The sequence below is a fragment of the Alligator sinensis genome, unplaced genomic scaffold (genome assembly GCF_000455745.1).
Source record: "Alligator sinensis unplaced genomic scaffold, ASM45574v1 scaffold118_1, whole genome shotgun sequence".
NCBI lineage: Eukaryota > Metazoa > Chordata > Crocodylia > Alligatoridae > Alligator > Alligator sinensis.
Genome location: NW_005841850.1, coordinates 4,654,117 through 4,676,914, shown reverse-complemented (window position 1 = coordinate 4,676,914; position 22,798 = coordinate 4,654,117). Strand labels below are relative to the sequence as shown.

The 22,798-nt window shown below is 41.3% G+C and overlaps 2 protein-coding genes across 8 annotated transcripts in view; one reads left to right on the top strand and one right to left on the bottom strand.

Annotated features, from left to right (window-relative positions):
- Positions 1–14,611, top strand: part of CLUH (clustered mitochondria homolog) — a 52,068-nt gene extending 37,457 nt beyond the window's left edge. For 2 of the 5 annotated variants that reach the window (XM_014522850.2, XM_025210723.1), the window contains exons 22-26: positions 23–144; positions 1,190–1,283; positions 1,971–2,105; positions 3,173–3,246; positions 4,938–6,939. In XM_014522850.2, the coding sequence (XP_014378336.1) occupies positions 23–144; positions 1,190–1,283; positions 1,971–2,105; positions 3,173–3,246; positions 4,938–5,106 (594 nt within the window). In that variant the 3' untranslated portion in view covers positions 5,107–6,939. Of the gene's footprint in view, positions 1–22; positions 145–1,189; positions 1,284–1,970; positions 2,106–3,172; positions 3,247–4,937; positions 6,940–11,775; positions 11,966–12,861 lie in introns of those variants that run through there. The other 3 variants (XR_003095391.1, XR_003095392.1, XR_003095389.1) reach the window with 3 other exon arrangements.
- The window catches only part of PAFAH1B1 (platelet activating factor acetylhydrolase 1b regulatory subunit 1), a 34,175-nt gene continuing 24,031 nt past the window's right edge, over positions 12,655–22,798 (bottom strand). For 2 of the 3 annotated variants that reach the window (XM_006016107.3, XM_025210738.1), the window contains 3 exons: positions 21,701–21,802; positions 20,891–21,047; positions 13,594–16,538 (listed from right to left, as the gene is read on the bottom strand). In XM_006016107.3, coding sequence (XP_006016169.1) covers positions 16,465–16,538; positions 20,891–21,047; positions 21,701–21,802 — 333 coding nt within the window. In that variant the 3' untranslated portion in view covers positions 13,594–16,464. Of the gene's footprint in view, positions 13,023–13,593; positions 16,539–20,890; positions 21,048–21,700; positions 21,803–22,798 lie in introns of those variants that run through there. The other variant, XM_025210735.1, reaches the window with a different exon arrangement.

The following is a 22,798-nucleotide window of genomic DNA, read 5'->3' as shown; positions in this document are numbered from 1 at the left end:
TCTGCCTGGTGGTTCTCCTCAGAACAACATAGGCTTGGTGCTCCATGGCGTTATGGAGTACGACCTGTCCCTCCGATTCCTGGAGAACGCTCTGGCAATCAACTCCAAGTATCACGGCTCCAAGTCTCTGAAGGTTGCGCTGAGGTGAGGCAGAGTTCGGAGCGCCTTTGTCTGGGAGGGGAAGAAAGGGGTTAATACAATGGGAACTGTGGACTGTAAAAAATCTACTTGGCAAATGAATGTGGGAGGCCCTGCTTGGAATTACTGCTGCCACCACATTGCAACCCATCGGCTCTACTTCAGGGCAGCAAGAAATCTCAGCTCGTACCCCAGAGTCTGCCGTTGTTTCCCAACAGGCAATGGATACAAGTTCTGCAGAGAACTTCTTTCCACCCTCCCCACCCTGGCATTGAGATGCGGGGAGAGATCCAGGTCCTGGAATAGACTAGGAGATGAGACCAATAGAAAGGTCCTCCTCCTCCCCCTAACACATACCGTTCCAAAACCATTGCAGCTGCTGAGTTCAGGCCAAGTCAACTCTTTCTTCATGGGAAAAACTGGGTGACTTGGGTCAGCAGCTCATTGTCACTGCCACTGCCTCTTGCCAGCTGTCCCTGCATTGGAGGAGTTGGACTCGGAGCTCCAACTCTGAGCTGGCCTAATTAAGATCCTCCCATTTCACTAAGAAACAAAAACGCTTTGAGAATGGGCTCCTTCCTCTTGGTCCGATCACCTCGTAGGGAGGGGATCACGGCCAATTGGGCAACCTCCTGGCTTTCAGCAATGTGTGGATGTGCTGTACTGTACATGTAAAACAAACAGCTGGCATTATGAGCACTTCCCTAGACACAGCAGGAAGTGGCCCAAAAATCTCACATTTGACCCGAGGTGGTGCTTTGGCCAAGGTGTCAAGAGTTTTAATGTCCTTACTCCCAGGGTGCAAAAAAAATCTGCAAAGGTAACCCAAGCTAGAAGAAAACTACTACTGTGCTGCCCAGCGCATGGAGTATCTGCCCTCCTTTGACCCGCAACAATTAGTTGATTGCAGGTGGCAAGGGGGTGTTGCTTTTGTGATAGCAGTGTCCTGGTGCACCGAGTTACCACCTCGTGGCACACGAGAAGTGGGTTTTCTTCCTCCTTTGACCATGAGTTGACAAAGCCGCCTGGGCCACTTGTCTTTCCCTTGCAGCCATCACTTGGTAGCCCGAGTGTACGAGAGCAAGGCAGAATTCCGGTCGGCTCTCCAGCACGAGAAAGAAGGCTACACGATCTACAAAAACCAGGTCAGGCATATAAGCTGCTTCACTTGTACTGTGAGATTGAGGTCTTGTAACCCAAGCGCGCTGCTTTCCTGAACAGTTGTGGGGGGGCTCTTCCTAGACTCGGAGGACATGAAGGTCCTGCCCAGTGGCCCGGGGGAAATGAGCTTTGCCACAGGTCTCCCATGCAGCTTAGTCACAGCAGTTCTGTCCATGCAGCAGAATGGGATGGCAGTGGTGGGCTTTGGGGCACGTTTCTGCTTTTTTTTGCCCTTTTGAAACTGGAAACCCAAACTGGGCATAAACCAGACAGAGCCTGAGAGAGCTGCCTCTCCTGCGAGCAGCCCTCACTGGTGCACAGCAAACCTGACATGTCTGGGCAGAACTCTGCAAGGTGAAGAAACCCATTTGATTTAATTCCTTCTCACTGACGAAAAGCATGGCCTGTTTGAGGCAGAGGTCAGTCACCTCCCCTTCCAGATGTCACCTTGGTGCCAGCACAGTTGTGGTAAGAACCTGCCCACAAGCAATGTCACATGTGACACCAGGTCATCCATGAGTGCTGCCGTGAAATGAAGCCCAATTTTAGTGGGTTTCGGCAGGCAGTCTCATGCAACTTCCAGCAACCATTTTGGTGCTAGGATTCAGGCCGAGTTTGGGTACACTTTTGCCCTGCCTCTGTGATGCAACGTATCTTTGTTTCTGACTTAGCTCGGAGAACATCACGAAAAGACCAAAGAAAGCTCCGAGTACTTGAAATACCTGACGCAGCAAGCCGTGGCTCTTCAACGCACAATGAATGAGATCTACAAGAATGGATCCAACGCTAACATTATGCCACTTAAGGTAACTTGACATGCATTGGAGTGGTCGGGGCATCTTACATTACGGTTGCATGAACAGTAGCAAAGAGTTTGCCATGGTGGCTGCGCTTGGTTTCTCCTTGCGTGGGAAATATTACCGGCTCTAGCAGCACTCCCCAGATCGCATAAAGAACATCTCTTTGGCAGGTAGGATCATAACGGTGAGTCCTGGCTCTGCATCTTCCAGCGTGGTGGTGGCTTTTGCCCCCTTTCCCAAAGGGTCAGATCCAGAACTCTTCCAGTTTAAATAACCTGAACAAGAGCATGTAAGGAACTTGAGGTTAAATGGTGCTTAGTTCAGAGAATGACAGATCCTTAGACAGACCAAGGCTAATCCTTTTTTTTTTTTTTTTTTTTTTTTTTTTTTTTTTTTTTAAATACCTTCCCTCTTAAGCTTGTGGGAGAGTCCACGACTGCTATTTCAGTGACTGGGCAGAGGTCAGAAACCTGATGTACTCGCACTTAGTCTATTTACCTATTCAGTTTTTGAGACTGAACCAACTATTCGTTCCATCCGCCTCCGGCACTGCCCTCTAAGTCATTCTTCTGTGCCGTCTTCATCACAAAGCCTAGATAAGCCCCCAAATGTATGTGCAAGTGTTAAATGTCTTTGTAACCCCACAGTGAGGTAGGGGAGAGCATAATCTCTGTGTTACAAATTAACCAAAGCACAAGAGGGGAGGTTTGCCCCTAGTGATGCACAAGATGTGAGCCCAAATCAGGAACTGCACTTGAGCGCCTGCCGCAGTGCATCAGCTGAACCACCAGCCCATCCCTCAGCTGATGGACCTGGATAAAACAGAGGGGGCTGAACTGAATCCTGCACGGACTTGAATCCTGTTGGCTTCAGCACAAAGGCTGGTTAAGGCAGATGTAGGTCTCTGGTTGTGGGTGTCTAGTGAGATTTCATCTCTCAAGAAGTTAGGAAGTGGTGTATTGCACATCTCTCAGGCTGCAGGCATACCTGAGGTGTGAGTAAACACTGCAACTCTCCAAGGCTGGTTAAAAATGGCTAACTCTTTTGTTTTTCTTCCCCTTCTTTACCCCTAGTTCACAGCTCCTAGTATGGCCAGTGTTCTGGAGCAGCTCAACATTATCAACGGGATTCTCTTCATTCCACTAAGGTAGCGTGATGTATACGTATGATGCACTTTTTATCTGGTCTTGTTGCAATAGCCAGACCCTTGCTGCATGGCTGGCTATTTAGATAAAGTGCAGCTGCCTCTGCAAGTCCCAGTTCCCAATGGATTATTAATCTGATGGGTCCATTTGTATTGAGCTCACCCTGTCAGACTGCACGTGTTGGCCTCTCTTGGCAGACCTAGACAAATCGCAGGAAATAGTGGCCTGGCTGGTGATCGCGAGTGACTTTCTGATGGGGGGGCGATCAGCGCCAAATTGGCACTAAGATTCCTCATTTTGGAAAGAATTGCTGCCCAGATTGGTGCTGTGGCCTTGGTCTTGCTGAACTCTCACAAACAGATGCTGCAGCTTCAAAACCCCTGCCTCTGCCTGCCAGCTGTGACGGGGATGGGAGGTGGGCTCAGAGGAGCAGTCGTGAGCTAAGCTCTCGTCTTGGCTGGAGGCAGGTTGCAGTGGCATCAGGTTCCTTCAGCTCTCTGTAGCTCTTGCTGGGATGCACTTGATGTTGAGACTGCTAGGAGTCTTTGCTCAGCCTACGGGAAAGCAGGCGTGGCTGCAGGAGCAGTGGTATCCACCTGGGATAGGAAACTGTTCTGTATAATAATCCCATCAATACTATGTTAGGGCTGACTTTATAGCTCTGCAAGCAAACAAGGCTCTGGTACCTGCTGCTTCCTTGTGTAAACTGGTTGCTTGTAAGGCAGCACCACAGATTCCTGCCATGCACTTTATATATAAAGGCTAGAACCAAGTGGCAGTTTTGAAGCAAGGTCCCTGATCCAGGAACTGAATCAAGGTTTGTCCTTCTCTCCTGTGACTCAAGATTGTACTAATAGACCAGGTGAAATGAGTCCCATCCTGTCTTAATTAGTAGCTTGGATACATGCAAGGAAGAGATTGGGCAGCGGCCTTCTGTGAAAATCCATGTGGAAGGTCACAGGAAGTTACTAGCTAGCCGAGAGGCAAGACGTAGGGATCATTACAGGTTTCAGCTGCTGCCTTTGTGGCTGGGCAGGGGGTGAGCGTAAACTGAAATAAATAATGGAGCCCTACCCAAAAATAGCATGCGCTAGAGCTACTCCAGGTCAGCCCTTACAAATTCTCTTGGGCAAGCAGCGGTTGCTTCCTTGGTCCAAGCACCAGGACAGAAAGGGCTGCTGGTAAATCACAAACGGTGCAAGTCCCTTATGTGCCTCCTGCTTCCAGATGGATACACTGATGCCCTTCGCTGCGGCAACTGGACTGAGGCATACTCCGTACTGGGGTGGGAAGCTGTATAATGCACTTAATTTTTCAGTCCATCAGCCAGTGTCCTCTGGCTTGTTAGTGGGGAGCTTTGCTTTGTAGTAGACTGGAAGGCTGCTCATATGAATAGCTTAGATTGGACAGAACAGGCATGTGCTGCCCATGCAGGTGAAACTTAGAGGTGGCAGGATGCTGCTAAAGTACAGAGTGGACCAACCTGAATCTCTCTGGCCAAAATTAGTGTGCTGAGCTCTCACCACCCTCATGCAGCGGTACGCGGTTGTAACCTGCATGCACAACCCTGCTTAGCTGGAGAGGAGACTCTGGTATTCAAGGACTTAAGTATGGGTGGAAACATTGCTTTTGCCTAATTTTACAAGGTGTTTGTCAGATACCTGACAGTCTTGGCTTCCCCTCCCTTCCCCAGCCAAAAAGACTTGGAGAACCTGAAAGCCGAGGTGCAGCGGCGCCAGCAGCTCCAGGAGGCCATCAGGAGCAGCGAACAGCTGGAGCCAGAGGACGGCATCTCTGAAGAGAGAGAGACTGAGACCAGCACACCTTCTGCCGAGGTCCCCCCAGCACAGGACTCTGCTTAAATAGTGTACCTCGCTTTTAAAAGAAACAAACAAGGTTTAAACCATCCTTTTCTGAATCTGACCCAGGGTCTTGGACTCCCCTGAGGCAGCTTCTCCCTTTTTTTTTTTTTTTTTTTTGACAATGTTATTGCACTGGTACAACTAATACACAATGCAAAGAACTTAAGTTGAGAAATGTAATCTGTCTGACTGAGCTTGTATCTGCCACCGCAGGGGGGAAGGTGGCCAGGATGCAGCAGCAGCATCTGAGAACATCGCTAGGTGAGCACAGCCAGAGGCTGTCCTGTCTGTGCGCGCGCGCGTGTGTGTGTGTGTGTATGTGCGTGTGTATCATCGGTCATTTCTACTTGTACATACGAATTCCAAATGAACTGTCTGGAGGTAGAACATTTCTCAGGTCATTTTTATGTTGACTAAGGATATTGCTTTGCAAAAAAGAAAAAGAAAAAAAAAAAAAAAGAGAAAAGGAAGTCTCCACCATCATCCCAGTACTCAGTTCTCTCTCGAATCTGGATTCCAAGCCAAAAACCGATTCTCCTTCTTTGGGTTTGTTTTTCTTTAGGTTGGTTTTTTTTTTTTTTTTCCCCAGTCACTACCGTAAGCCACACTATGGAAAAATAAGCAGCCATATTTGTACCTATTGAGATGATTTAAACCTGTAAAGTGCAGGGGGAATGTACAGCTTTTTTCTACATTTTAGGATATAGCCATGGGGGTTCCTTTTTAACTTTTTTTTTTTTTGGCAATTTAGTGGGGTTTTGTATCCATTCACCTTCTGATTTCATGTTGCGTGGATCCTCAAAGATCCACCTATGCACTCTGCCTGAGTGCCACATGAACTCACATCCAAAGAGCAAGGGTTTAGAACAAAAAGCACACCTCGAATTCAGTTGTGATGGAAAACCCCAGTGCCTACAATCGATCAGTCTTGGCACTTGAGTGAACTGTATAGAAGAGGTTCACGTCATGGGAGAACCTTCACCTGCTGGAATCTCTTTCTGGGAGGGCAGGAATGGGGATTTGCTCTCACTTTAGATGTTGACTTAATTAAAAAGAGTAGAATGAGCAATGGTGTCTCAAGCTAATCAACTCTAATTTTAAGGTGATCTGCAAACTTCAAGCTAAACAGGTTTGAATCATGAGTCTTCACACAGCCTAAAATTACTAAGCATTTTTCTTTGTGGGGAAATAATATTAAAATTCCCAAAGCACTGAGAGCTATGGCTAATAAATCTTGTTTAATTCTCTTTTGGGTCTTGCACACCGGGTTTGAGACTTGTTCCTAGGGGAGCTTCCATTGCTGGCAATGGATGTTATGAAACAGCAGATGCCACTGAATGTTGTTTTTTTGTTTGGGGGGGTTTTTCCTCCCTGTCTCCCCTTACTTTTAAGTAGAGTGTGCTCCCTGCTGGCACAGTCACAACACACACAGGTGGTTGTAGTTGCTGCAGACCATGCCGACAGAGTTGAATGTCCTTTATCCAAGCAGGTGAAGACATGCGGCAAGATAGGATTGCTAGTCCAAAACCATATCATGCTGACACAGGAGTCCAGTCTCTCCTCTCTTTGTCTGTCACCCAGTAGTACTTTGCTAATTTTAATTGCTTTTGTTGACCTTCTGGAAAAGAAAGTGCTGTCACTGTGCTCTGTACCTGTTTGGTTTCTGTACTGCATTACCAGGTCTTTGTAACTTTTGGGGGAGGGTGGAGAGCTGCCTCTGTCTACCTTGTTGTAGAAGGTACAAAGCAGGAGGTGTTCATAGTAAAAGAACTTGCTCCCACCACAAGCCTATTTGGACTTCCTGGAAAGCATTCAATAAATGACTATAGTGCATCTTTCACCCAAGGGTTTTTTTGATAATGTCTTCCAGTTCTAGTCCGTTAAGCACCTTTTAAATAAAAGCACATGCAGAGTAGCTTGAAGAACTCCCATTTCTTCAGCCAGGTTGACTCTAAATAGATGCTTAGGGTCTTGTCTATCAGCTTATGCCACTAACAGCCTGATTTGCCTTTCTTTTCACTTGGTAGTCAGGTAGATGGACAGTTGCAGAGGCCTCAGGAGGCTCTCCTGAGAACTGGTATGGATTTAGCATAAGGTAGTTAAACACACCTACCATTATTGGGACTTAGACCAACCCAAGGAGTCCACCTTAAAGGAAAGGCCTCTTTCCAGTGGGTTTAATGTCCCCTTAACTGCTTTAATAAACTTCAGGGGTGTACGTGGTAGCCATGTTGTTCCGAGACAAAAAGACATACAAAAAACTAGAACTCTTGGTTCCAAAATGATACCTTTTATTAGACCAACAGTTGGTCTAATACAAACTATCATTTTGGAACCAAGGGTTCTAGTTTTTTGTATGTCTTAATAAACTTCAGCACGCACTTGGTGATTCTGAACCAGCTCCCTTTCCTAGCTTCAGAGAGATTGTTAAACTTCAACCTGTTGCAAAGCCAGCAGGTGGAGTACACTAGTAGAGCATGAGCTGTCAATGGCCTGTGTGTTAATAGAGCTTTCCTTCACCCTGGATACCTACTTAGCTTTCAGGCAGTTGAGCAAGGAGTTTTGAGGATTGCTTCCAACCCCGAGGCAAAAAAAGCTTCATGGATTATAGTTGAGAGGAACAAGTTGTCTGCAGTTCTTCTAGACAGGTCAACACAGCCACTCATTTCCCCTGGGAATTGTAGTATGGGGTTTGTATCTGACCCTGAAGCCTGGCTTCACAGCAGCAAGGTCTGCCCCCCTAACCTCATGGAGTCTTGCCACAGTGGTAAGTATTAAAGTCAGATTTCACTACAGCAGTGGCTCTTGTACACACAGCTTCCAGGGAGAGATGGAGTTGAGTATCAAGGGCTGAGTTAACTCCTTATAGACTACATGCATAAAACTTTTGTAAGCAGTAGCTCACTTCATCAGATGTGGTCATGAGTACGTTAACATCTGATGAAGTAAGGTACTGTGCTTAAGCACACCTGATTTAACTTGTCAGTGGTGTAAATTTACCCTGCCTTCAGACTAAACACGGGGAACTGCTTCTCAGAGTTAGCTTCAGCAGCAAAATGAGATGGACCACTCCTAGCAGATGAGCCAAAGGTAAAGCAGCAGTAACTACTGTGATTGGTAAGACTTGCCGAAGATGAACATAGCTCAAGTTTTCCTCTTTTTAGTTACAAAAAAGTCCTAAGATGATACAGGAGGGTAGTCTTTAAAGCAGTGAATGAAGTACAGCTGCTTCCAAAACAGTTCCATTCTTAAAGGCTCAAACCCTGGTCCTCAGAGGGAGTAGATGCCCCTGCCTGTGTTAATTATGCTCTATTCAGCTGCCAGTCCCTTGACTTTTTCAAAAGATAATGCAGTGCATGTTGTTTAAATGTTTTGTCTCCTCCCCCCACTCCAAGTTTTGTAAACTTCAAACCTAGTTTCACCAGCTGTTTGGTTCCAGACACCTTTACAGGAAAATTGCTGGAGATGCTTTAAGAACAAGTGTTAGCACTGTTTCAAGTACAGCAGACTGTCCCGAAGCCAACTTCCCTGCTGTCAGCCACACAGAAGTAGACGGGAGCAGTGCCCTGCAACCAGTTGTTTAGAAGCTACCCCACAGAAAGCAGGAGTCAGGAGCTTAAGTTAAAGTAAAGAGCATCAAAGGAAAGCACGGGATCATTTGCTGGCTATACATTTCACCACAGTTATGATTTAAGGACAAAGTAGCACTTAAATAACATTTCATCAGTCCAAACCAGAAGGCAACTCATAACAGTAGCGGTTTTTTCTTATGCACTTAAATAACAGCGCCTCTTTCAGCCATTTGGCACAGGACAAGGATAAAACCTTTTCCAGATCCTACTTGGAATGAGAGAGGCAGGAAAAGGCCAAGTCAAAAAGTTTCTTTTTATTGCATCATCTTACCCCAGCCTGACTTCAAGAAACAGTCAAGCATACAAGTAGCCTGCTCTTGGTTTATACAGGTACTCAAAGGGAAAGGGATAGAGATGTAGATAGTGTAAATAGTGGGGCTGGGCAAGCGATTACTTTTGCCACCAAATCTCCATAGGTTGTACTGAACAAGGTCAATAGAGCTAGTCTAACTGCAGGAATTGAGCCAACTTGTTCAATTTTGGAGTCATATTAGACAAGGGGATGAAACAGAAGTACAGTATGGCCCAAAAGGAATTATAGATTGATTTCTGCACTGCAGGAAGAAAAAAAATAGCTGGAGGTATCGACTTTTTTGGTAGGTAAATACCTACCTTACCTGGCTCTCATCACGAACTTAATTGCATTTATTCTCACAAACACATGCGACTTACAGAATTACTACCATCCCTGTTTTGCAGTTGGGGAATGGAAGGGGTGCATCTTCCCCAAACTGTTAGCCTGCATTATAATTGGAGCACAGTCCCTACCTTGACTTCAATCCACATCCAAACCTCTAGGTCCAGTTAAAGTGGCCTCTAGGGTCATACAGGGAATCTGTGGCAGATCAGGGAACTGAATCCAGATCTCTCCAGTCCTGGGCTAGTGCCATAGCATGAAACATCCTCTCTCTCCATTAAGCCAACTAATTTTGCCTGTACTAGTAATTTAAAGAATCGAAAAGCCCCCTAAGAACTACTACTATGGGCAACTGTTGGTGTCATTCCATGAAACCCTGCCAACCTAAATCCTGTCTTATTCTAGTCAAGTTCACATCCCAGAAGAGAAACTTGTCATTAGCAGGACCATAAAATATTAACCTCATTAAACCACTTTTCCAGAATGCACTGTTTGTCTGCAAAGTTAAATCAGTGAAAGCTGCAAAAGCAACAGCAATCCTAGGGCAAGGATTGGCTGTTCTTGACAATAAAAGATGCCTATTTTTATCATCCTTCTCTTCCTTTCCTCATGGAGGAATTTCCAGGAGTTGTCATACCAGAAATAGCTTAAGAATACACAGTGAACAGCAACTCTGTAATCTTTTAGTAGAACAGAAGTGCCGTCAGTTGTGTACCATTACTGCATTTTACCCCCTACAGTGTGTAAAAAGGAATTCAGCCACCTTCTATTCAACCCAATTTCAACACTTCAATCCCACAATAGAGATATTAGGTGGTTTTTATGCTTTAGAGAATAAATCCCTCATCTACGGGAAAATCTAGACATACTAATAGCTTTATACCTCAACTTTAGTTAGGAGTGTCATGGGTTTTACTTGTATCCGTCATGCTCCCTCCTAACAAGCACTCAGTAGTAAAACCACTCATTAAAGACATCAAGAAATGGATGTGCTTTTTTTTTTTTTCCCCAATGGGGTGGGGATGGCAACTGGAGTTCAGCACCGTTCTGTACTTGTCTCCTACATGTCAATAATTTCAGCCAGGGTGTGTGTTTGGACATCTTTTAATATTCCTGGTCTCATGAACCATTATAAACAGGCTATTCAGCAGAATAAATATCTGAAGGTCCTCTACCTGTCTCAGGAAACTCTTCTATGCAAGGCTGAGTTTATGCTGCTATTATATTGCATCGTTTTAGCAAAAGCTCTAATTAAACTACTACTAGTGCACAGATAACACAGACATTTAAAACATGGACAGATCTAAGCCACTTTGCTTAACTTTTAATTAAAATAGGAGAAAGATCCTTCCATGCTGCACACCAAACTAGGTGAACAAGTCCCTTCGCAGCAGGTAATCTTATTTCGACACTGTCCATGCTTTCATACAGAGAACCAGAAACCCCTTTTCAAGCATCAAGTTCACTGCCTACCACTGTGACATTACACAGAAAGGAACGGAGAGATGCCTCAGTGCTCCTGAAGTAATCCATCTCTTCAAAAGGAAGTAAAAAAGGACAAAATAATATATAGTGTAGACAAGACGATACCCTCACATTCATAAAAAGAAGGCTCAATTAAACCCAAATTCAGTGCCATTCAGAAACTGAGAGCTGAGAATGGTTTATTCCTTTATTTTTAGAGGAAGCCAGAAGCAGCTTAAGCTTGGAAATAGATCAGACATTTACATGAATGAGGCAATCCAGTTATATACCAAGTTATTGTCCTCTGGAGGGGCAAAGAGGTGAGACCACGGAGCTAGTTGAGATGTCTGACAAAAGCTTTTCTTCCCGTCTAAACATCGGTTTACTTCAACCAGAATTTTGAAAGGGTTGTGTCCACTAAGTTACTAGCCTTGAAAGTTACTTTTAAAATGGACTGTACTACTGACATTTAACACACCAAAAAAACCCCTCATTTTTCACTAAAAGTTACTTCCAAGTCAAGTTGGATTTACACTAACACTATCTAGAAAGCTTGCAGACACCGAGTCTATGCCACAGCACTTGGGTACCTTCAGATCCTTTCACGGGTGCTGCCGTGCACCTAACAGTGCTAACGTTGCATAAAGATGATTCACAAGATAAACCAAGATCTCAGATAGGAATCCATAGTATTTAAAGCATGCTGGCCTGTTGTGATCTACGAGTTCTTTGTAATAAAGGAATTGCATTATTCTTTTCTGTACTTAAAGAACTAGTGAAAACTTAGAGCTGGCATTTTCTGAGAGGTACCCTTGACACCAAGGCTGGGAACCACTACTCTAGGCAGCAAATGTATATTGTTCAGACTACTCATTGCAGCAGTTAGACCTCACTTCCCAACGTGCGACTAAAAGTTTCTATTTCCTCTTTGTCCAGCAAGGAATTAAGAGAATTACCTCTCCTAAATACAACCAAGCTTTTAAACAAGGGCAGTGCCATCAAAATCAGCAGCAGCAGCAGCAGCAAGCCTCAACATCCTCCTTTCCCACATGAAGTCTAGAAAATTTACCCTCAAACCTCAAAACTGCTGAAAACAAGCTGCACAATGTATCCAAGCAATAAAAAGGTAGCAATCACAGGTTATAACCTCTGCTTTTGGCCAGACAGCATGAAGGGTTCCCATTTCTTCTCTCTGTGCAAGATGGAAAATGAGTGAAGTTCTTCAGGTTTATTCCACCTTTCATTCCTTGTACAGCAAATACCACCATCTTAGCTTTCGTGCTGAATCCTGTCTGTTCTAACTGCTTCTAAAATTTGAGATCAAGTCCGTATCGGCAACTCCATCATGAAACATCTCCAAATACTAAGCTTTAAAAAGCTTAAGCTCAAAGTGTGTTATTCCTGAAATCTAGATTCTCCTGTAGATAAATCAGCAAGGCACAAGATCAAATGAGTGCTATATTAAAAAAATAAAAAATAAACAACTCTATATGGAGTGATGCTTATTTAATAGGAAGAGACTGTTAGTGTACAAACAAGGCTGCCTTCAAGAAGCTACTGAAATGTGCATTAAACAGCATTCTGTATAGCATGAGTGCTTAACTTTCTAATCGTGTAACTTAAAAAATAAACCTGAGTTATCTAACATTTAGTCAATAAAACCTTGGACTATTCTACAGCCTCAAAATGCCTCCCTGTTAAGAACAAGTTTCACAAAGCTAATTTGATAAAAAGCGAATGAAGTGTGCAGTAAAAGCTGAAGGGTGTTTTTCTTCAAAATAGTTTTAATTCTTGCATCCAAGGAAAACAAAAAACAAAAAAAAAAGCCCCACGTCTAGTTTTATATGCATTTAATAGTTTACCAATTGGTACAATAAGATTTTTTTAATATGCAGAAAACATGAATAAATTTTGTTTTACACAGTCTGAGAGCAACAAATCTTACTGTAAAACACAGCAGTATTATATACATTCCTTTACTGATTTTTTTTACTTTTATTTTATTTGTGTCAATATCTTCAGTTAACTCCTACAGTCTGGGAACTGTTTTCTCCAATTGCAACCTCTACATCGTTCTTATGAAAAAAGAAAAAGTATCGACGTTTGCCTTCATGTCAATGTCAGGATCAACTTCTAAACGTGAAGATTTCACTAACAGATCTTCAGAATGAACTCAGGGAAGCCTGAAGAATAGGTAGGACAAGAAAGCAGCTACTTACATGACACAGTGGAAAGATAAAAAAGGCCAGTTAAATCCAGTTGTGACTTGTAAATCCAGCTCACCCTTCCCCACCCCCCCACCCCCGAGTGTTTTTCCCCCCCTTCCTTTTTATACATGTATAATTTCTTTACTAATAGAGTTTCTTGGTATTAACTTATTTTAAGCTACCCTGAACTTTATGTACAGCTGGACAGAGAAGAGTCATTCTAAGTGCGTTTTTCCTTCATTCTATTCAGCAAGTTTTGTTCTCAAATTGTTAAAAGGATTATCAAGCCACCACTGTCAACAAAAAGAAGGTATATATTTTTTCTTTTAAATAGCTTTCATGGGAGACAAAAGCTACTTAAGAGTGATATTACCAGGCAGTTCACATAAAAACAGAAGGAGGCAAACAGGAGAAGCAGGGTACTGACAGTATAAGTAGACTGGGCTTGGTGAGTCTATAGCCAAAGCTTTCAAAATACTACAGTGCTCCACAGCCCTTGGACAACTTGCTAGCAACTAGTTTTTGTTTTTTTGTGTTTTTTTTTTCTTTTTAGTTAGTGCCCCGGGCACATCATTGGTCACACCACACACAAAAGCAGGACGGCTTTTTACTCTTCTAAAGTGCAAGATGCTATAAAAACCATCGGCTTTCAGATTATGTCTAAACCACAATAAATTTTGCACTTTCAAGAATGCATCTAGGACTTCCTGGGCACGTTAAATTAGTGTGGCACTGGAATGTCTGTCTGTCTTCATTTTAAAACAAACAAAAAACATCTTTTTTGCTGTTGTCTATTTGGTAATGCAGTTCTCTATACGTATTATTTTCAGCAATGCCAATTTTAGTAAGGAAAAGTGACAAAGCAGCAGTGAACCTCTAAAATCCTCCAATAAATTCCTTTCACAATCCAAACCAGTAACCTCATTATTGTACTTATCACAGGAAAGGCACAGGATTAGACAGCTGACAGAAACATTGCAGACAGTGAAAAAAGATCAACACAGTGTAATATCAAGAGGCAACAAAGCAAGAAACCCTCATAAATCCAACTTCTGTGTTGTTTCTTTTGACTTTTTTCTTCTTTGTCTAAACAGGGCTTTAATTTTTGATCCATTTTAGGACCATCCCTGAGATTATTCACTGCTTATTAAAAGGAGAAGGTTGCAAATCAAGCTGTTTAAAGTCTAAATATTCAGCAAGATGTTTCACCTCTCAAAAACAAAATGCTGCTCACAAGATTTTAGTTAAGTCTTTGTCCTTGTAAACTGTTACATGCGACAGGGAAAGAAATGCCGTGGACAAATTTCCACATAACAGGTACCTTTAATTTCTCATTCATGTTTATGGATTATGTACACAATTGTGGTTTACTTCACCATTAAATAAAGTTGCTACATCCTATCAGGAATTAAAATGCTGTACTACTATACACTTGCAGATGTATACAGGAATTTTAAAATGCACCACTTCTGTGTATTTGGAATTCTCAAAATAGGACAAATAGCAGCAAACCATTCCAGTCAAAAGCTGCTAATGCAAAAAAAAAAAAAAAAAAAAAAAAAAAAGACGGCTTCAAATTTGTGCATGTTCAACTGTGGAAGTATTATTCAAAACAATATAAACCACTGGATTTAAGGAATTAACCTGGAACTTAACCTGGCTCCCAAAATACATTAGCACTCAAGTTTTCTCCCCCTCCTCCAGAGGCATGTCAATGCAAGGAACCAGTACAGGAATCCAACTCCTTCTGCTGGAGGCACCGACCCTTCTGCGTGACTGTAGGAAAGCAACAACTCTTAACCCTCACCGTTTCTTAGTGTGTACACCCTCCAACCCAATGCTTGCCAATTTATTACATCTTTAAAAAGGGACAGTTTTAAAAGCCAAGGATTAAACAAAATGAATAAAACAAAGCACAGAATCAATTCACCTGTTAAAATGTCAGACTGGTACTTCATTACACTGTAAATTTTAAAGGGGATTTTTAAAAGACCTGGTTAGTTAGATAAGTAATGTAATTCTTAATTATCTACAATGGAATTTCTCGCAAAAAAGCTGATTAAAAATATTCACTTAATATTTTTCATTCACATCAGATCAAAATATGTAACATTAGGGATATGCAAGTTAAAACATTTTCTACACCAAATGAATACACTAATTTACCAAATCAGACCATTTCTGTTGGTTTGTTTTAATATTTACTTATTAGTATCATTCTCACACTTGGGCAATTTATTTTAAGGCTAAAAGTTTTAGGAAGCTTGTATCAAAATCTGTAATGGAGTCTACCACTTCATCATCTGATCCATTTTCTAAAGTATTTTTAGTGCTTTCTTTAAAGAATTTGAATACTGTACCCTTAGCTCTCTCAATATACATTCCACCATAAATTTTGATGCAAGCCATGTTGAACTTTGTCATGCTACAGAAGGGTTTCTTGAGCACTGAGGAACCCCTGTATTCCCCAACCTCCCGCACAGGAACAATAATACAAAGGAAACTTTGATATCATTGTATAATGGGCATTGCACATCCCTAAAAAAAAACCACATGAAAAAACAAACAGTAAGTTGTACCACAATATAGTCAACGGGGAGATTAAGCTCTACTTGGAAATTAGATCACTAAATTCTAGTAGTACGGACAGCTCCTCCTGGAAGTTTGTCTAGCGAGGAAAATACTTTAAGCTTAGTTTTACAGTACAGCTTAACTACTGAATGACCAAATAAAAATAAATATATTTATCACATCAGCTGCTACCGAGATCTGTCGTCTCTTTTCAGGTTTACAAGTTAGTTCTATAAATATACCAACCTTTGCGTGATAGGAGGCCAAAACAAATGATGTGTTCTATTGATTTGGCAACTGTGTCATGACAAAAATTCCAAAGTTTAATTAATTCCCATTAATTACATATAAGGTTCAGAAGATTCTGAATTGCAGCCTTATTATCTAGTATCCTTAGAGAAGATTTATTAAGCACACTTAAGTGATGTTACATAGATACACATTTCTGAAAGAGCCCTACAAAACTTTTCCCAAATGAGGTCACCAATTCAGGCACCAACAGACAGCAGAAAGAAAAACAGGTATAATTATCCGACATAGAACGACACTGTCAACTATTCAGTTAAGTGCCCTATTCCAATTATCCAACTTCTGCCTTCTCAGGTCTGATGTGACCAATGCCAGCCCATGTTCTTAAACCTATGGTACTTCTAGACAACGTATGTAAATTTACAGTATACAATTTGGATTCACCATGCATGAATACTTTGTGTGTAACATTTAATAAGCTCAATCTACATCCAGAATAATTTACATGAAAGGACAATATTTATTTAAACAGAGCTCAATGGGTAACCATGGTATCTGAGTGCATCCAGAGGAAAAGGGGGTCAAATGTGAATTCAAATCAACGGCACTCCCACACTTTTACTGTTTGATCTACACTTCCAGTAACCACATATGGTGCCGTCTTGTGGAAATCTGTGAGAAAGAAAAGTGTATGTTAAAAGAAAAAAAGTGACTGCAGCAATTCACAGTACCACCCTTCCCAAGAGACCCATTCCCCAAAAGGACAATGCACTACTTAAAAAAGAAAAATCAAAACGAGACTAAGTTTTTAAAGGTCCTTGTGGCAGAGGCCATCTTGGTTTTGCCTTCAACTCCTTGATGAAAACCTCATTTTGTCACAACTACAACATGAAAAATGAGAGCCCAAAGTGCATACACTGAGAGGAGTGATAAAATTAGTAATGAACAAGTTCATCTGAAAGCTACCAAGCCTGGGGATGTGGTTGAAGGCAGCGTTATCAGTTCTTGCAAGAGAACTTTACAAAAAGAAGTGCACATCTCTCTCGGCTTTCTTCTGGGACTTAGACTACGGAGACCTGTGCTCAGAGTCTTTTCAGCCACAAAGGACCTCAACTGAGATGAACAGCAACTTGGAAAACATTTGTTCAGATGAAGAGATACCACTGTTCTATTTCCTTCAAGGAAAAAAACTCTCGCCTTTTTTATAAAGGAAATGCTTGGATCCAATCGCACTTGTTGAGCAAGGTAGCATTTTCCTGTCTTGGGTTTTTTAAATGGCAAGTACAATCATATATACAGTTATACAAGACAAGTATTAATATCAATGGATATAAGCTCTGCTCCCATATCCTTTGCTTGTTTTTCCGTTGGAAACAAACTAAAACACTTACATTTCATATATTAGCAATTAAGATGTTCAAGAACTCTGAAACAAGCCCATAATGACCACATCTATACATGTGCTTTACTGCAAAGCAGGGTAATTAGCTGCAAAGTGTCACCATGCAACAGTATTAGGCCGCAGTAAACTAATTTACGCCTGCATAAGATAGTACTGTCCCCGACAGTAATTTACTGCAGTTAAAACGTGCAGATATTGACTGCAGGCATAAATTATTCTCATTCAGCCCAGCCAGCCAGGGGCTGGACTCCTGCCTAGCCACACAGTGCTGCACTTTCACCAACCTCATGCCCCAGCCAGCCCTTCCACCACCTGACACTGCCACCCAGAGCCTGGGGCTGACCCCCCATACCCCCTGCCAGCCCAGGCCTGCTCTGCCTGCACTCAAATTCCTGCTTTCCTACAAGCACATGTAGACACTGTGTGCACCTGGTAGTTTACTCTGGCTCAAACTGCTCTGGAGTTTATTGCTTCACATTAATTGCATGTGTAGATGTGCCCACCCTTATGTATTGCTGGTGTAGGTAGCTTATGAGCCAGGCATGAATAGATCTTTCACAGGCATAAAAGCAAGACTGCTTTTCAGGAAACCTAAAAGCACTAAACACTAATTGATTTTGAATCACATCAACCAGGGGATAACCAATATTGGGAGATTTAGCTGAGAGGGATCAGAGGACTTCGCTGAAACTTTTTGGCAAACTCCAAAAGTCTTTTAGCAAAAGCTAAATATTGAATATTTTGGGTCTGTCGAATTGGCAGCCCTGGGGCTGAATGCAGCCCAAGAGGCATTAGGCGTGTGTCCCCAAAACACTTACCTGGCCACTGCTCTATCTGCTACTACAGCTGGGGTCTGCAGGCTCACCCTCCCTTCTCTGCCTTCCACTTCCTGTTCCCACACCATGGGGGCAGGGGGCAGTGTGGTGTAGTATGGCTGGGAAGCCAAGGGTGAGGCTAGCATGCCCACAAGCCAGGGGACCCACGAGCTCACAGGGCGAGGTGTACGGCTTAGCCTTAAATATTTTAGAGCTGTCCAATTTCTAACAGTCTTGAGGGTTAGATAACCCTTGACTTTGTTACCTCCCTTTTGACTTTACTCCTAAATTCTTCATCTTGAACACAAGCGTGACAAGTGGCAAAAACAAGAGCTCTCCATAACATTCCAACCTCAGTTTAAAAGGAACGTAGTACCAACTCACACCTCTCACACTAAATATCTGGTCTGCACGCTTCAACTTGGAATCAATAAAGTTGGTTTTTGATCGACTCCTTGCGTATCAACAACTGGTATGATTCAAGGTGGGTAAAAATCAATTATTGGATTAAAACATTGGATTTTTTTATTTAAATTAGGGTTTTTTTATTTTTTAAAGGTACTTTAAAAAATAAACATATATAAAGTAGTTTTAATTCAAGATATGTTCAAGTTCAAAGATATCATTATGGAATAGGGATGATAACTTCTAATTATATACTATTTGAGACAATATATTCATGTAACCTTTTTCTCAGGAAAAAATATATAAATAGGTCACAACAGGCCATGAACTATATTTGGGACCCAATCTTATGGGGTTCCCAGAGGCTCCTCTATAGATTAGTAAAGATTGAAGAAAACTACTCTACCCAATGGGACTCCGTGCTCAGTCTAAAAGATCCCATGAAGCATCTGTAATGCTTAGTTTCAGTTCTCAAACTGTGGACTTCTGTCTCCAAAAATAACATCCTTATTAGCAGCAGTATATGAAGATGAGAGAACAGACCTGATAACCTACCCATCAGCCCTATTGTCTCTCTCCAAGTTACCTGTACACAGAGTCAAGCCCTTACCTCTCTCTAAAAGTTTCAAGAAGTTAAATGAATAGAGGATTGTTGGGGGGGAGTAGATCTGGGCAAGGAGGAGGAGTCTGGAGACAAATGCAAGGAGGGAGGGGCAGTAGAAACAAAAGAACAACATTTTGAGCAGAGCATTCCAGAAGTCTTGAGGGAGAAGTTTCTGAGTATAGCCTCTCCACTGATTTGAGATCTAGTAAGGGAATGCTATGGTAGAAGGGAAAACCTATCATGGCAGCAGGCTTGCCAGGCCACAAAAAAGAACCCGTTTGGGGATTTTTTAATGAAGTTCCTCTACCCATGGATAAGACAGGCACGAGTGCAAAATGCAAACAGTGCAACAAAGAAATGCAAGGCCTGGTTGCCCAAATGAAACTTCACCATGAGATATGCTCCTTCTCAGGAGGAAGCTGCTTTGAAGATCATCCCTCCAGAATGCCAACTATAATAAATTTCAGAGCTAAGGGTGAACCATTCAAGAAATATATGTTTGCCAATGAGGTTTTAAAGGAAATCACACCAGTGAACTGGTGGAAGTCACTCAAGCACCTGAATCCATCAGAGACTAAAAGCTGGATTGTCACTCAATAACAGCAGTAGCTTCTTCTGCAGGTATAGAAAGAATAGTTTCTTCCTTTGGACTAATTCACTCTAAACTGAGAAACTGCTTGGAAACTGAAAAAGCAGAAAACCTTGTCTTTTCCGGTATGAATAAACAGGAAGAGGAAAGTGAAGACTGAGTTTGCTACATAACCCAGTATTTTAAGTATCTCATGTTGACCTGGATGAAATAATCTACTTAAATTTTTGTTATAAAATACATTTCACATTTATAACTTAGATAGTTAAAAATTCAAAAATACATATGCTTGTTTTGTTAAAATAATTATACATGCTTGTTGTTGAAAAAAAATCCAAATATACATCAGCTTGTTGTTTTAGTTAAATAAAACAAATTTAAAATGTCTGTTTTTGGTGACAGTCACTATTGTTGTCCTAACACAGCGTGGCAAAATATCCCCCAAATATCCACAATCAATCTAGTGAATTCAAGATAGTTCACCTCCAAATGACTTCAAGTATCTGCTTCAAATAACTTTGGTAAATAAAATAACCAAATCATAACTTAGTTTTCTGATGTAGCTACAAAATGAATCTGGAAAAAATATCAAAATCAATGACTGCTTTAAAATGTATAGTGTGTACTTTCTAAAAATGAAGCCTACATCTGTCTATAAGTTGTAAATAATATCTATTAAGGTCATATCAAACAAGAATGCACTTTTTGTAGAAAACAGTGATTAAATCAAGGCTTCCTGACCAGTGATTTAAACAGATATGATTTAAATCAAATCCACCTTGATGTGATTCACATAAGATAGCAAGTGACTGTCAGATGGTGATTTTCAAAATCAGCCACCAACCTGAGATGAATCTGAATGAGGGAGATAAAACATGTCTGAATGTTTTAAACAAGTGACTAACCTTACAAAATTCCTATGAAGTAGAAGTCTTTTTTACTAAGTTTTTACCTCCTCCCCCTGCAACATTTCCCACATTGCTGATGTATCTTAATTTTAAATAAACTTTTGGGATAATTCTGAGCACCTGCATCACCAATGGCAGCACAGCTTAGGGACAGGACATAAACTGCAATTACAAAAAGCAGATCAAGTACAAAGAGGTCCCACATTTAAATCTTCAGAAGGGTATTTCTGTGCCTCAAATGCACTCATGAAAGTGTGGAAAGGCTGTAACTTTGATTCCATACTCTGCAGCAAATACATACCCAAAGAGGTAACAAAGTGTTCGTGCGCATTGAGGCTTTTCATGCATCGTTTGTTCTTGTAGTCCCAAACACGTAGGGTCTTGTCATCAGCACAGCTCAAAATAAATTTCCCCCCAGAATGGAACAGAACTCCACGTACCCAGTTATCATGGCCCACCTTATGAAGAAGCAGAAATAAAAAAAAGTGAGAAGATCTAGGGGAAAAATATATTAAGTTTTCTTCTTAAATTGGTCACATATGCATGGAATTTGCACCAAAGCTATTTTTCCCAGAACACTGTTCTCTAGTTCTCTCAAATCTACTAAACCTTAATATTTATTAAAAATTGGTTATTAGAATAACACCAATGCCACTGAAAATGAGAATTCCTGTTCTGCCCTGAAGTGTCCTGTATTGGGGATTTTACCAAGGGTGGAATGACAACTGGTAATCTAAATGCACTGCAACACTAGGCCACCCCTTACACCCTTTTGAATGGTGCTCGAGTCTCAAGACAAGGACAAGTCTTTAGGCACTCAAGTTCCGAGACGTGAACCGAAACTGCCACATAACCATACCACAGTACTCCATTCTGTGGAATGCAATTGTTACCACAAAATTTGTCTTAAGAATATTATTTCCTAACAATACCAACAAAAGAAATACGAAGCTACTACAGCGCACTTGTTAAATTATTTAGAATCCATTTGATTTGCTTTCAAAAAGGGGAGTTTGATTAGTGCATTTCAAAATAAACACTTAAGATCATTTTGTGTTAAATCACTAAAACTATCAGTATGTCTGCAAATATTAAAACACAAAAAACTTACAAGTGTCATAAGGCACATGCCAGTGCTAATGTCCCACATCTTAATGGTTTTGTCTCTGGATCCAGACAGCAGAAAAGGCCCAGGCTTACCGCTTTTCTTAGTCTACAGAAACAATTAGATTTTTAAATGTATATTTTCCATACAAAGAAAACATGTAGAGACCTTAAAGATGGTGCAATTTGAATGATTTTTTCAAATGAAATGGAAAGCAGACTGTTAAATGACAAGGTTAACACAATAAGGCATACCAGTGCCTAATTAAAATAAAGATTTGTCAGAATTTCATTATTATAACACTAACAGCACAAACACTAAATCACTGCAAAGCTTACACAAGAAAATAAGTTTCTCTCCTACAGTCCCAAACCATGTTTCCGTTTAGGAGACTAGAGATCTATTTCAGTTTTGCAAAAATCAGAACTTCTCTTTTAAAGGAAGGTGAATAATGACTAATACTTCTTCATAACAAATCCAAATAAGCCACTGTTTTGAGTGCCCTATCACGAACACTGAACCATCAACACGATTCTTTTCATGATCCTAATTTTTCCTCTCTCACCACTACCCCCCCCCCAGACTATCCAAAAACACATTTTGAACTTACTAAAATCTGGGCCAAATATGAAAGCAAGATTTGATCCTCAGGAACAAAGTGTCTCAACTTTACAGTTAATAGATTCACTTTCTTCTTTTCAAAAGGTAGATAATATAATCCAGTATTATTTATTTGATTTATGTTTGTAGGTGATCAGTCCAGAAGAGGGCAAGAGAGCACTTCTTTTGACAATTACCAGGGCAAAAAAGGAAATCTGCTAGCATTTGGGATTTATTTAAAACAACAACTTTAATTACTTTAAGTATTCTTAGGAAATGAATAAGATCGTTTTGACTGACATTGTTTGTCCAAACTTGTCAATTTTTCAAGTTCCTTATAGCTTACATTTATCTACTTCTTCCCTGTAGTTCAGCTAAACAAAGAACTTCCTCTAGCAGAAACAAGTGCTCTCTACGGAGTAGCTGAATTGCTATGCTATTTTCACTAAAGGTGGTTTTGTTTTTGTTTGGGGTGTTGTTGTGTTTTGTTTTTTTGGGGGGTTT